Source organism: Somniosus microcephalus, chromosome 22 (assembly GCF_052327205.1).
Source record: "Somniosus microcephalus isolate GS21.2 chromosome 22, FLI_Smic_1.0, whole genome shotgun sequence".
Lineage (NCBI taxonomy): Eukaryota > Metazoa > Chordata > Chondrichthyes > Squaliformes > Somniosidae > Somniosus > Somniosus microcephalus.
The window spans coordinates 49,270,470-49,284,799 of NC_141008.1; the positions used below are offsets into that span (position 1 = coordinate 49,270,470).

Below are 14,330 nucleotides of genomic sequence, written 5' to 3' on the forward strand. Positions count from 1 at the left end.
CGCTCTCTCTCTCGCTCGCGCTCTCTCTCTCGCTCGCGCTCTCGCTCTCTCTCTCGCTCGCGCTCTCGCTCTCTCTCTCGCTCGCGCTCTCTCTCTCGCTCGCGCTCTCTCTCGCTCGCGCTCTCGCTCGCGCTCTCTCGCTCGCGCTCTCTCTCGCTCGCGCTCTCTCTCGCTCGCGCTCTCTCTCGCTCGCGCTCTCTCTCGCTCGCGCTCTCTCTCGCTCGCGCTCTCTCTCTCTCTCGCTCGCGCTCTCTCTCGCTCGCGCTCTCGCTCGCGCTCTCTCGCTCGCGCTCTCTCTCTCTCGCTCGCGCTCTCTCTCTCGCTCGCGCTCTCTCTCTCGCTCGCGCTCTCTCTCTAGCTCGCGCTCTCTCGCTCGCGCTCTCTCTCTCTCGCTCGCGCTCTCTCTCTCTCGCTCGCGCTCTCTCTCTCTCGCTCGCGCTCTCTCTCTCTCGCTCGCGCTCTCTCTCTCGCGCTCTCTCTCTCGCTTGCGCGCTCTCTCGCTCGCGCTCTCTCTCGCTCGCGCTCTCTCTCTCGCTCGCGCTCTCTCGCTCGCGCTCTCTCTCTCGCTCGCGCTCTCTCTCTCGCTCGCGCTCTCTCTCTCGCTCGCGCTCTCTCTCTCGCTCGCGCTCTCTCTCTCGCTCGCGCTCTCTCTCTCGCTCGCGCTCTCTCTCTCGCTCGCGCTCTCTCTCTCGCTCGCGCTCTCTCGCTCGCGCTCTCTCTCGCTCGCGCTCTCTCTCTCTCTCGCGCTCTCTCTCTCTCGCGCTCTCTCTCTCGCTCGCGCTCTCTCTCTCGCTCGCGCTCTCTCTCTCGCTCGCGCTCTCTCTCTCTCGATCGCGCTCTCTCTCTCTCGATCGCGCTCTCTCTCTCTCGATCGCGCTCTCTCTCTCTCGATCGCGCTCTCTCTCTCTCGCTCGCGCTCTCTCTCGCTCGCGCTCTCTCTCTCGCTCGCGCTCTCTCTCTCGCTCGCGCTCTCTCTCTCTCGCTCGCGCTCTCTCTCTCTCGCTCGCGCTCTCTCTCTCTCGCTCGCGCTCTCTCTCGCTCGCGCTCTCTCTCGCTCGCGCTCTCTCTCTCTCGCTCGCGCTCTCTCTCTCTCGCTCGCGCTCTCTCTCTCGCTCGCGCACTCTCTCTCTCGCTCGCGCGCTCTCGCTCGCGCTCTCTCTCTCGCTCGCGCTCTCTCTCTCGCTCGCGCTCGCGCTCTCGCTCGCGCTCTCTCTCTCGCTCGCGCTCTCTCTCGCTCGCGCTCTCTCTCTCGCTCGCTCTCTCTCTCTCGCTCGCGCTCTCTCTCTCGCTCGCGCTCTCTCTCTCGCTCGCGCTCTCTCTCGCTCGCGCTCTCTCGCTCGCTCGCGCTCTCTCGCTCGCGCTCTCTCTCTCGCTCGCGCTCTCTCGCTCGCGCTCTCTCTCTCGCTCGCGCTCTCTCGCTCGCTCGCTCTCTCTCTCTCGCTCGCGCTCTCTCTCTCGCTCGCGCTCTCTCTCGCTCTCGCTCGCGCTCTCTCTCTCGCTCGCGCTCTCTCGCTCTAGCTCTCTCGCTCGCGCTCTCTCTCTCGCTCGCGCTCTCTCTCTCGCTCGCGCTCTCTCTCTCTCGCGCTCTCGCTCGCGCTCTCTCTCTCGCTCGCGTTCTCTCTCGCTCGCGCTCTCTCTCGCTCGCGCTCTCTCTCTCGCTCGCGCTCTCTCTCGCTCGCGCTCTCTCTCGCTCGCGCTCTCTCGCTCGCGCTCTCTCGCTCGCGCTCTCTCTCGCTCGCGCTCTCTCTCGCTCGCGCTCTCTCTCGCTCGCGCTCTCTCTCGCTCGCGCTCTCGCTCGCTCGCGCTCTCTCTCGCTCGCGCTCTCTCTCTCTCGCTCGCGCTCTCTCTCTCTCGCTCGCGCTCTCTCTCTCGCTCGCGCTCTCTCTCTCGCTCGCGCTCTCTCTCTCGCTCGCGCTCTCTCTCTCGCTCGCGCTCTCTCGCTCGCGCGCTCTCTCGCTCGCGCTCTCTCTCGCTCGGGCTCTCTCTCGCTCGCGCTCTCTCTCGCTCGCGCTCTCTCTCTCGCGCTCTCTCTCTCGCGCTCTCTCGCTCGCGCTCTCTCTCTCGCGCTCTCTCGCTCGCGCTCTCTCGCTCGCGCTCTCTCGCTCGCGCTCTCGCTCGCGCTCTCTCGCTCGCGCTCTCTCGCTCGCGCTCTCTCGCTCGCGCTCTCTCTCTCGCTCGCGCTCTCGCTCGCGCTCTCTCTCTCGCTCGCGCTCTCTCTCTCGCTCGCGCTCTCTCTCTCGCTCGCGCTCTCTCTCTCGCTCGCGCTCTCTCTCTCTCTCGCTCGCGCTCTCGCTCGCGCTCTCTCTCTCGCTCGCGCTCTCTCTCTCGCTCGCGCTCTCTCTCTCGCTCGCGCTCTCGCTCGCGCTCTCTCGCTCGCGCTCTCTCTCTCGCTCGCGCTCTCTCTCGCTCGCGCTCTCTCGCTCGCTCGCGCTCTCTCGCTCGCGCTCTCTCTCTCGCTCGCGCTCTCTCTCTCGCTCGCGCTCTCTCTCTCGCTCGCGCTCTCTCTCTCGCTCGCGCTCTCTCTCTCGCTCGCGCTCTCTCTCTCGCGCTCGCGCTCTCTCTCTCTCGCTCGCGCTCTCTTGCTCGCTCGCGCGCCCTCTCTCTGAGGCTAGTTTGAAGTCCGTATCTGACCGTGTCGGAGCTGGAACCGGTTTTAATTCTGTTCCATTTCTCTCCCTGGCAGCGTCATCAACAAGTCGGGAGTGAACCGCGTGGTGTGGAAGAGGCCGCGACTGACCCACAATGGCCCCGTGCGGAGGAGCACGGTGATTGACCAGATCCCTTTCCTGGCTGTGGCCAGAGCGCTGGGTGAGTTACGGGGGTGGGCAGTGGTGGTTAATATTGACATCACTGTGTCAATAATAAGTTGGAGGCAGGGTGGGACTTGCGGCTAAGAGTCGATTCAAACAGAACTCAACTGAAATTACAGCAAAGTCTCCCGATAAAAGCAGGATTATTTCTCCAGCAAATTGCAGGAAGTGGAGGATAGTTACATAATAGAAAAGAAAGACTTGCATTTCTATTGCGCCTTTCATGCCCTCCGGACGTCCCAAAGCACTTTACAGCCAATGAAGTACATTTTGAAGTGTAGTCACTGTTGTAATGTAGGACAAGCGTCTTCCTGAGAGAACAGACGGGGCTTCGGTTTAACGTCTCATCTGAAAGACGGCACCTCCGATAGTGCTGCACTCCCTCAGTACCTCACTGGAGTGTCAGCCTGGATTTTTGTACTCAAGTCTCGAGTGGGACTTGAACCCACGACCTTCTGACTCCGAGGCGAGAGTGCTACCCACTGAGCCACAGCTGACCGTGAAATACAAAATTGTGTTTTTCAAAATCAATCCCAGTCACTCACAGCCGTGCTTGACGGCGGTAAGTGACGTAAGAAAACTGCTAGGCACTTGGTCGAAGCGTTAAACAAAGCTTTAATCAACTGTTTTACAACATGGAGATCTAGTTGTGCCCTTCACTAGTTCCTGTTAAGAATGTCCTGCGCAAGCTGGGCCCGTGCCCGAGTATTTATACTCTCCCTGGACAGCGCCACCCACAGGCCGCTCAGTATTATTTCATAAGTCTTTCTTTCATGAATGATTGATTCATGTCAGTAAGTACCCAGTATTCTCCATTCTGGCCGGGAGTTGTGCTGTCACTATATGCACCCTGGCTGTCGCACGTCGCTCCCCCGTCCATTCGCCGCGCTGCTGCAACCCTCCGGGAAGTCAAGTGAATCGTGGAAAACAAACGTCTCCCCGTCCACCGGGATTGTAACACCGTCCCTCAAGTAGCGCAAGCCCATTTGGATCCACGCGCTTAACCTTCGACAGTGCGACTTCAGCCCTGGCGATGCTCGGAAAGCCAAATGGAGTTCACGAGACGTCACAAACAAACACACCTCGTGAAAGATCGCAGGCTTCGATTTTATCACGAGGTTTAAGGGAAACCCTGAGCCGCATCGGCACAAACCGCGGCAGATGCGGATACTTAATGGAGAATTAAAAACGCTCCAGTGTGGTCACCCAGAACAGACCATGGAACATAGGACGCGTCAATGCCCCATTGACACACACACAGGAGGCATCACAGCGACACACTTAAGCCGCAATTATCTGGCTTAACCACCTTACTGTAACTTTATAGTTGTTGCTCTACATCAGCCTTGTGAAGTTGTAGTATTAAAAAAAAAAAAAGGGTAGGGCGGGTGCATTGGGCCACTGCCGCGGCCTAACAAGGACGTGAGCGGAGAGAGTCGGGTGCGCACTGTGAGGGCAGTGAGACCGCGGTACGATGGCCTCCGGTGCATCGGATTCGATGGGATAAAATCAGCCTTGCCTCTCCCCCCAGCTGTCCAGCGACCCCTGCCCTAAAGTGCGCGTGGAGACTCTACACGAGGACAGGAGCGGGCTGGGCCGCGAGGCCCCCCGCAGTCGAATAGCCGGGCAGCCGAGGCCATCGTCCAAGAGGTGGCTGCGATGCCCCCCCCACGGTCTGGTAGCTTGCCGTCTAGGCTGGCGCGCCGAGAATGGCGCCCCAGTCCTGCTGTCTGAGGGCTTGACTCTGCCCCGTTAGGGGCTCAAAGGGGGAAACGACGGGGAATAAAACCGAGCTTCTCTGCCTCTCGTCCTTAAAAAGAAAAACATTTTTGGCAGGGTGGGAGGGAGGCGCTGTTGGAATCCGAACTGCGGCCTCCCTTATTGCCTGTGTGGGATGATTTGAAGGACGGGGAGGGCTTGTCTGTGGAACTTGCCTAGGCTTGTCCCCGTCTAGTCAGTGTGGGCTGCTACCACCTTGTGGAGGTTCAGTGCATTGCGCCAACCAGCCGCTCGGGTTCATCCTCTGCATCAGTTCTGCTGCCCTCTTGTGGCGGCAGCAGGAATGCACAGTTCATTGTCGACCTGCCTTTTATTGAGTTGATGAATAACCTGGGTTCATCCAGTTGACTTGTGATCAATGTTCCCTATAAGCTGCACGGCCCGGGACCGGCTCTTTCAATGTAAAGTTTCGCGTATGTGCAAAACTGAATCCTTAAAGTGGCCGCGCACCCAAAAAAGTAAGATGGAACATTGCTTATGATTGCTTAATTTTACTTTGTTTTATTAAGACGTCAGCCGTGGCTCAGTAGTAGCACTCTCGCCTTCGAGTCAGAAAGTTCGAGTCCCACTCCAAAGATTTGAGTACGTAATCCAGGCTGACACTCCAGTGCGGTACGGAGGGACTGCTGCACTGTCGGAGGTGCCGTTTTTTGGATGAGACGTTAAACCGAGGCCCTTGTCTGCCCTCTCAGGTGGACATAAAAGATCCCATCGCACTATTTCGAAGAAGAGCAGGAGAGTTCTCCCAGGTGTCCCAGGCCAATATTTATCCCTCAACCAACACCTTAAACAGATTATCCAGTCATTATCTCATTGCTGTTTGTGGGAGCTTGCTGTGCGTAAATTAGCTGCTGTATTTCCTACATTACAACAGTAACTGCACTTCAAAAAGTACTTCATTGGCTGTAAAGCGCTTTGGGACATCCTGAGGTTTTGTGCTCAAGTCTCTGAAGTGGGGGCTTGAACCCGCAACCGTCTGACTCCGAGGTGAGAGAGCGAGTGCTGCCCACTGAGCCACGGCCGACACCAAACGCACACAAATTGTTTGTGTCTCTGCTGACTATATAAAAAGCAAGGCTGGAATTTTTGATGACAGTGTAATTTTAGATTAAAATGTAAAATAATGGATGTGTGTTGCTCCGATAGCCTCTCGTTTTAATAACCTCGAGGTAGTTTTTTTTTTAGTGCTGTACCGCAGCAACAACAGCCTGCATTTCTATAGCGCCATTTGCATAGTAAAACGTCCCAATGCAGCAGTTAATTGCTCCACCATTGGCGGCCGTGCCTTCAGCTGCTGCAGCCCTGAGATCTGAAATTATCGCCCTAAACCTCTCTGCCCCTCTCCGCCTTTAAGACGCTCCTTAAAACCTACCTCTTTGACCAAGCTTTTGGTCACCTGTCCCAATATCTCCTTAGTATTTAATTGGCTGTAAAGTGCTTTGGGACGTCCGGTGCTCGTGAAAAATAAATGTAAGTCTTTTTTTTCTTTTTAGGTGACTCGGTGTCAAATTTTGTTTGGGAACGCTCCTGTGAAGCGCCTTGGGGCGTTTTACTACGTTAAAAGTGCTATAGAATCATCGAAATTTAAGGCACAGAAGGAGGCCATTCGGCCCATCATGTCCGTGCCGGCCAAAAAAGAGCTCCCCAGCCTAATCCCACTTTCCAGCTCTTGGTCCGTAGCCTTGTAGGTTACAACACTTCAAGTGCACATCCAAGTACTTTTTAAATGTGATGAGGTTCTCTGCCTCTCCCACCCTTTCAGGCAGTGAGTTCCAGACCCCCACCACCCTCTGGGTGAAGACATTTCTCCTCAACTCCCCTCTAATTCTTCTACCAATTACTTTAAATCTATGCCCTCTTATTATTGACCTTTCTGCTAAGGGAAATAGGTCCTTTCTATCCACTCTATCTGGGCCCCTCATAATTTTATACACCTCAATCAAATCTCCTCTCAGCCTCCTCTGTTACAAAGAAAACAACCCCAGCCTCTCCAATCTTTCCTCATAGCTAAAATTCTCCAGGCCTGGCAACATCCTGGTAAATCTCCTCTGTACCCTCTCTAGTGCAATCACATCCTTCCTGTAATGTGGTGACCAGAACTGTACACAGTACTCCAGCTGTGGCCTAACTAGTGTTTTATACAGTTCAAGCATAACCTCCCTGCTCTTGCGTTCTATGCCACGACTAATAAAGGCAAGTATTCCGTATGCCTTCTTAACCACCTTCTCTACCTGGCCTGCTACCTTCAGGGATCTGTGGACATGCACTCCAAGGTCCCTTTGTTCCTCTACACTACTCAATGTCCTACCATTTAATGTGTATTCCCTTGCCTTGTTCGCCCTCCCCAATCAAATGCATTACCTCGCACTTCTCCAGATTGAATTCCATTTTGTCACTGTTCTGCCCACCTGACCAGTCCATTGATATCTTCCTGCAGTCGGCAGCTTCCTTCCTCACTATCAACCACACGGCCGATTTTTGTATCCTCTGCAAACTTCTTAATCATGCCCCCTACACTGAAGTCTAAATCATTGAAATAAACCATTAAAAGCAAGGCACCGAGTACTGAGCCCTGCGACCTGTTGTAGCACTAGTATAAATCGTAACTTATCTTTGTCGCAGCCACGTTACTGGGGAGTTGTAAAACGGAAGTTATTCCAGGGGTAAGTGCCGCACTGACCGACCTTTTATTTGGCAGCGGGGGGTGGGGGTGGGGTTGAGACCGTGGGGGGGTTGTGAGACCACGGGATGCCGAGCATCTGACTCCTTGTTGCGGCCACTTGGAGCGAGCGAGCCAGTGGGGTTTCAGACGGGGCGCGGCTGTTGTCGACTGACCTGTAAACCGCAGAGTGTCTGGCCTGGGGCTTTATTTTGTCTGTCTGTCTTTCCTGCAGGTGATCTGTGGAGTTACGATTTTTACAGTGGTGAGTTTGTGGTCTCGCCAGAGCCGGACACGAGCGTTCACACCATCAATTGCCGCCACCACAAGTATATCATCCTCGGCAGTGACGGGCTGTGGAACATGATCCCCGCCCAGGACGCAGTCACCATCTGCCACGACAACGAGGACAGGAAGCGATTACAGGTGAGAACTCTCATCCCCATAGGAACAGGAGTCGGCCATTCAGCCCTTCGAGCCTGTTCCGCCATTCAGTGAGATCACGGCTGATCTGTGACCTAACTCCATGTACCCGCCTTTGGCCCATATCCCTTAACACCTTTGGTTAACAGAAAGCTATCAATCTCGGATTTAAAATTGACAATTGATCTAGCATCAGTTGCCGTTTGCGGAAGAGAGTTCCAAACTTCTACCACCCTTTGTGTGGCGAAGTGTTTCCTAACTTTACTTCTGAAAGGTCTGGTTCTAATTTTTAGACTCTGCCCCCTAGTCCTAGAATCCCCAACCAGCAGAAATAGTTTCTCTCTATCTACCCCTTAATATCCTGAAAACTTTGTTCAACTTACTCCTTAACCTGCTAAATTCCAGGGAATAGAACCTTAGTTTGTGTAATCGCTCCTCGTAACTTAACCCTTGCAGTCTGGGTATCATTCTGGTAAACCTACGCTGCACTCCCTCCAAGGCCAATCTATCCTTCCTAAGGTGTGGTGCCCAGAACCGCTGACCGTGCTCTAGCTGTGGTCTAACCAGTAATCCAGTGATTGACTGGAGGGCAGTTGTGGTGCCACGACGCGTGGCCGCAAAAATGAATTCCCATTGTTAATGTTGCTGCCTTTCTCTGTGTTCTGGCAGGAGGAGCCAGGACCGACCAGTGCCAGACTGCTGGTCACCCGTGCGCTGGGCCGGTGGCGGCAACGGATGCTGCGCGCCGACAACACCAGCGCCGTGGTGATCTGCATCGACCCGCCCTCGCGGGGCTGTGACAGGCTCTGCGGCGAGGAGCTGCGACTCAATCTGACCGACGGCCCCTTCCACCAGATCGAGGCGTCCGGCCACATCCCATCGTCCCCCTGCTCCACGCCACCGCTGAAGGTAAGGTTTGTTTGGGGGGGGGGGGGGGGGGAATCCGCTGCGTCGTGCAGGCTGCCGGAACCTTCCACCTGTCCCGTGGACGGTTAAACACGCCAGGCGGTTGTGTCGGGTTTGACCTGGGTCAGACCGCACTTCGAGTGGTTCAGTTGTGTCCAGATCTCTCCGTGAGACCCATAATCCAGGCTGACACTCCCAGAGCAGTGCTGAGGGAGCTCTGCACTGTCGGAGGGGCAGTACTGAGGGAGCGCCGCACTGTCGGAGGGGCAGTACTGAGGGAGCGACGCACTGTCGGAAGGGCAGTACTGAGGGAGCGCCGCACTGTCGGAGGGGCAGTACTGAGTGAGCGCCGCACTGTCGGAGGGGCAGTGCTGAGGGAGCGCCGTACTGAGGGAGCGCCGCACTGTCGGAGGTGACGTCTTTCGGGTGAGCTGTTAAACCTCGGCCCCTTCCGCGCTCTCGGGTGGATGTAAAAGATCTTCCGCCACTATTTTGAAGAGCAGGGGAGTTCTCCCCGGTGTCCTGGGCCCAATATTTATCCCTCAATCAGCATCACTAAAAACAGATCATCTGGTCATTAAGAGATATTTCTTCACTCAAAGGTTGTGGATCTTTGGAATTCTCTGCCCCAGTGGGCTGTGGAGGCTCAGTCGTTGAGTATATTCAAGACTGAGATTGATAGATTTTTGGACTCTAAGGGAATCAAGGGATATGGGGATTGGGCGGGAAAGTGGAGTTGAGGTCGATGATCAGCCATGATCTTATTGAATGGCGGAGCAGGCTCGAGGGGCTGAATGGCCGACTCCTGCTCCTAATTCTTATGTTCGTATTACCTCATTGCTGTTTGTGGGATCTCGCTGTGCACAAATTAGCTGCCGCATTTCCTTCATTACAACAGTGACTACACTTTAAAAGTACTTTATTGGCTGTAAAGCGCTTTGGGACGTCCTGAGGTGGTGATAGGCGCTGTAGAAATGTGAGTCTTTCATGGTGGACGCGGAGAGGAGTGGGGGAATCTGGAACCAGGGGGCATAGTTTCAGAGTAATGGGTCGCCCATTTAAGACGGAGATGAGGAGGAACAACTTCTTCTCTCAGAGGGTTGTGAATCTTTGGAATTCTCTACCCCAGAGAGCTGTGGCGGCTGGGCCATTGAATATATTCAAGGCGGAGATTGACAGACATTTGAACTACAGGGAGTCGAGGGGTATGGGGATCGGGTGGGAAAGTGGCGTTGAGGCCAAGATTGGATCAGCTATGATCTTATTGAATGGCGGAGCAGGCTCGAGGGGCCGATTGACCGGCTCCTGCTCCTGTTTCTTAAGTATGTTCATTAACATTGCCGCCTCTTTCTTGTTTCTTCCCCCTGCAGGTTTCGGAGGACTTGACTCCGCACTGGTTTCGCTCTGGTTTCGTTCCTGTGCTGACGAGGAGAGACGCGCGGTGCGGGAGGAGCTCGCCGCCGCTGCCCGCTGTCGCCGCGGCGACGGAGCCAGGAGGGGCGGCGGCGGCCGAGAACCGGGAGCGGCGGAGGGCGTCCTGGGCCGTGGCCTCCCCCCCAGGCACGGACTGGGGCCGGGCTGTCGCTGGCTTCAAGCGGACGCTGGAGGAGCTGAACGGGGCGACGCCGGTCTCGGCCGCCAAGAGACTGAAGCCCCGCCCCGGGCGCACGAGCGGGGGAGGGGCGGGAACGGCGAAGGCCGTGGCGGGGAGCCCAGGGGTCGGCTCCAGGCGCCGGAACCCCGAGAAGCAAGTGACGAGGAGGAGCCTGAGGGGCCAGCGGAGACTGAGGAACCCACTGCTGCAGCAGCACAGGAAGACTGTGTGTGTGTGCTGATGTGGAGCGCGTCAGACACCCAGGGGCTGGGGGGTGGGGGCGAGTCGAAGGGCCCTTGACACTGATTAATTCATTATTTTAAAATCTGTAAAGAAAAACAAAAAAGGAAAGACCCCATCGACACTAGATTCTGTTGATGTTTGTATGGTTGTTTTTATTGGTTTGTAAAATAGCAATATTCCTGCACCGTTTTACTGGTTTTTTTATTCCCCCCCCCCCCCCCCCCCCCGTGCGTAGAACTGAGGGAAGGTAGCGCGCTCTGTAACTCTCTCTCCCCCACCCCCTCTTCCCATCGCTCGCCGTCCGACATCTTTCTCTCATGTTTTGGTTACTCGAGTGACGAGGTTGTTTCTTCCCCCTCCCCGTCCCCACCTTGTGCTTGACCAGGTGTTCCCTCCCTCTCTGCCCCGCGCGCCCCCCCCCGTGCCTCGGCTGAGGTTTGGTATTCCGCTAGAGCCGGGACCCGAGACCTGTGGGGCTTGTCACCAACACCGACTGATCCCGGAGCAAGATCAGACCGCTGGCATCAAATCACCCAGCGTCCTGGCACGGCGTGTCGGAATCCGCTAGTGACTAAAACCGTGACTCCCGTGTATGATCTGTGCCAAGTTGTCGCGGCTTCCGTACGCCACCGGACCCGTGTGCGCGCGATGCGGTTAATCGGTGGTTCTGGACGGGGTTGGGGGGGGGGCGATTGCACGGTTACTCCTGATCACCGCACTCTGCGGCACGCCGTGTCTGTTAACCACTAACCTTCCACGCCCCACTCGCCCGATCCTGCCGATCAAAATCGCCACAGGAGGCATCACTCAATCACCAGCCTCGCTGTGACGGCTTGGCGCTGTGGGGCTCGCACAGGGACGGAGACGATTAGCCAGGTGGATTGATTGATTGCTGGTGCTTGAATCCAGCTCCCTGTCCTCACCGGGCAGCCAGTTTGGTTCCACCGGTAGCTCCGCTACTTCACCAAAGTGTGCCACATTCTTTCCCACCCCACCCCAGAGCCTTGAATTGATACATAGAAACATAGAAGATAGGAGCAGGAGTAGGCCATTCGGCTCCTCGAACCTGTTCCGCCATTTAATGAGATCATGGCTGATCATCCAAATTCAGTACCCTGTCCCTGCTATAGATACACTTCCGCTCTCTCACAGCCCTGTCATCGCGCGGGGGTTGTGTGTGAGTGTGGTGGGGGCGGGGGGGTTTAACAATGGGGACCGCGAGCCGGGCGTGTCGCTGTCCACCAGTGACGTCGCGCTCTGCCACCCATCGGAGCAGCCAGCGAGGCGCGGACCGGGAGTCCAGCCCGCGGCTCTGCCCTCACGCGGCCCCAACGCTTCCCTTTTATTCTAATTTTAAAAAGTGTACAAAAATCTGTTTTAACCTGTCTCGCCTTTGTGGGTGTTTTTAACCAATTAATACTGTGGCTGGGAAATTTTATCTGGGAAACAAATCGTCGTGCTGCAAAAAAATTTTTTTTAATGAAGGTTTTAACTGAATTACCCGGGACACCTGGAGCCACTTTCGCCGTGTGAGAAAGGCAGGGTTTCAATGCCGTTTATTCCTTTTAGTGACCAGCTCTTGCTTTTTTTGTAACCAGTTCAGTGGAGCGCGGGGGGTTTATCGCGTTCCGACATTCCGAGCGTCCGTGTCCTTTCTGGCACAGGCTGCAAAAACAATTTGCGATTCTGTTCTGTTTTTTTTTTTTAAGGCGTGCGCAAGGGTGCGTGTTTTTTGCGCCGTCCTTTGTCTTTGAATGCCTGGGAGGCTCAGCGCGATGACTCCCGTCTCTCTTGAGGTTGTGCATCTGGCAAAAGGGCTGCGCCGTTAAAGGTGTGTCAAGTCACATAGGGGATTACATAGCGCACAGAAACAGGTCATTCGGCCCAACCAGTCCATGCCGGTGTTTATGCTCCACTCGAGCCTCCTCCCGTCTTTCCTCATCTAAATCTATCAGCGTAATCCTCTATTCCCTTCTCACTCATATATGCTTGTCCAGCCTCCCCTTAAATGTATCTATACTATTCGCTTCAACCACTCCCTGTGGTAGCGAGTTCCACATTCTCACCACTCTCTGGGTAAAGAAATTTCTCCCGAATTCCCTATTGGATTTGTTGGTGACTATCTTATGTTGATGATCTCTAGTTTTGCTCTTCCCCACAAGTGGAAACATTCTGTCTCCAATCTATCAAAACCTTTCATAATTTTAAAGACCTCTATTAGGTCCCCCCTCACCCTTCTCTTTTCAAGAGAAACGAGCCCCAGCCTGTTCATCCTTTCCTGATGGGTACAACCTCGCATTTCTGGTATCATCCTTGTAATTCTGTTTTTTGCAGCCTCTCCAGAGCCTTGCTCTGTAGCTAAATTAGAAGCAGTCTGGTTTCCAGACCCCCCCCCCCCCCCCCCAGGTCCTGGATTCCTAAATGACCAGTTGCCGGCCCACGTTGGCATTAAAAAAAAAAAACATGGCCAGGAGGGGGAAGCACTTAAAACGCGTGTTCTTTAGGTGGGGGGGTGGGGGAAGTGAATGTCCGTAAACCCAACCTCTGTTGTAAAATCTCGCCTCTTGGGGGAGGAGCGGGGGCTCCGAGCAACGCTGCGACCAGATTCGGCCTTGATCCGACCGAATGGCGGAACAAGGCTGGCGGGGCTGAATGGCCTCCTCCTCTTCCTAATCCAGAGCTTACTACTTTTTTTTTAACCAATGGTTGGGGAAGAGGGTGAGAGAGGAAATGAATCTTGAGCAGTGTGTCGCGAACCTTGCCACTCGACCTGTTCTCCATTGATGAGGGAGCGCGTTATCCTTAATCCCTTGTATTGACGGTGCTGCTACAATTACAAATGGGAATTTTACTAATTTTGTATTTATATATATATATATATGTGTGTATATATATATATATTTGAAAGCTCTGTTTCCAAGTATTAGCCTCTCGTTACTCTACTGTTTCGCTAAATAAAATGATTGCTCTCTCTTATCGGATCCAGTGTTGTCCTTATTCTCCTCCGCCCCAATGTGAGGTGCGTTTCAATCCATTGTTGCGGCGAGCAGGAGCGTGGCCGGTTAATGGTGGGGGCTTTTCTCAAACAGCTTTGGCGTGTGCGTTTTTCTTGGTGGAAGGAGGGTCTGAGCGTTTGCCGATGCTTGGCTTGTTACCAGCTGCCCTGAAAGGACTTGTCGAAAGCCCCCTCGCCCGAACTGCTCCAGTGCCGATTGTTTGACAGAAGGTGGTTTGCCAAGCGGACATTATTTTGATCCCTGTATTTTTAAAATCGGTTTTAGTTGGAACACTCATCTGCTCGGGTCTCCTAACATTACTGCAGCATTACAGATAACGGATCCCGTGGCTCAGTGGGCAGCACCCTCGCCTCGTGAGTCAGAAGGTTGTGGGTTCAAGTCTCACTCCAGAGACTTGAGCACAAAAATCTAGGCTGACAACTCCCAGTGCAGTGCTGAGGGAGCGCTGCACGGTCGGTGGTGCCGTCTTTCGGATGAGACGTTAAACCGAGGCCCCGGTTTCCCCCTCGGGTGGACGTTAAAGATCCCACGGCACTATTTGTCCTGGGCCAATATGTAATCCCTCAACCAACATCACTAAAAACACATTATCGTGATCACATTGCTGTTTGTGGGAGCTTGCTGTGCGCAAATTGGCTGCCATGTTTTCTACATCACAACAGTGACCACGCTTCAAAAAGTACTTCATTGGCTGTAAAGCGCTTTGGGACGTCCCGAGGTCATGAAAAGGCACTTTAGAAATTCAAATATTTTATGTTCTGCACAAGCCTAACTCTGGGCCTCATTGGTGGTAACACTGGGCAGGACGTCACAGGGTTTGGTCTCGCTGTCTTTTTTTTCCCCTGTTCTCCCCTTCTTCAGCTGTTGGTTTCTGCTCAGGTACAGATCCATGGGCACTG

At 54.9% G+C, this 14,330-nt stretch overlaps 1 protein-coding gene across 1 annotated transcript in view; it reads left to right on the top strand.

The window, feature by feature from the left end:
• ppm1da (protein phosphatase, Mg2+/Mn2+ dependent, 1Da) overlaps positions 1-13,390 on the top strand; it is a 48,302-nt gene extending 34,912 nt beyond the window's left edge. The window contains exons 3-6 of the mRNA XM_085964688.1: positions 2,684-2,808; positions 7,484-7,674; positions 8,341-8,580; positions 9,948-13,390. Coding sequence (XP_085820814.1) covers positions 2,684-2,808; positions 7,484-7,674; positions 8,341-8,580; positions 9,948-10,412 — 1,021 coding nt within the window. The 3' untranslated portion in view covers positions 10,413-13,390. The remainder of the gene's footprint in view (positions 1-2,683; positions 2,809-7,483; positions 7,675-8,340; positions 8,581-9,947) is intronic.
• The last annotated feature ends 940 nt before the right edge of the window (positions 13,391-14,330 follow it).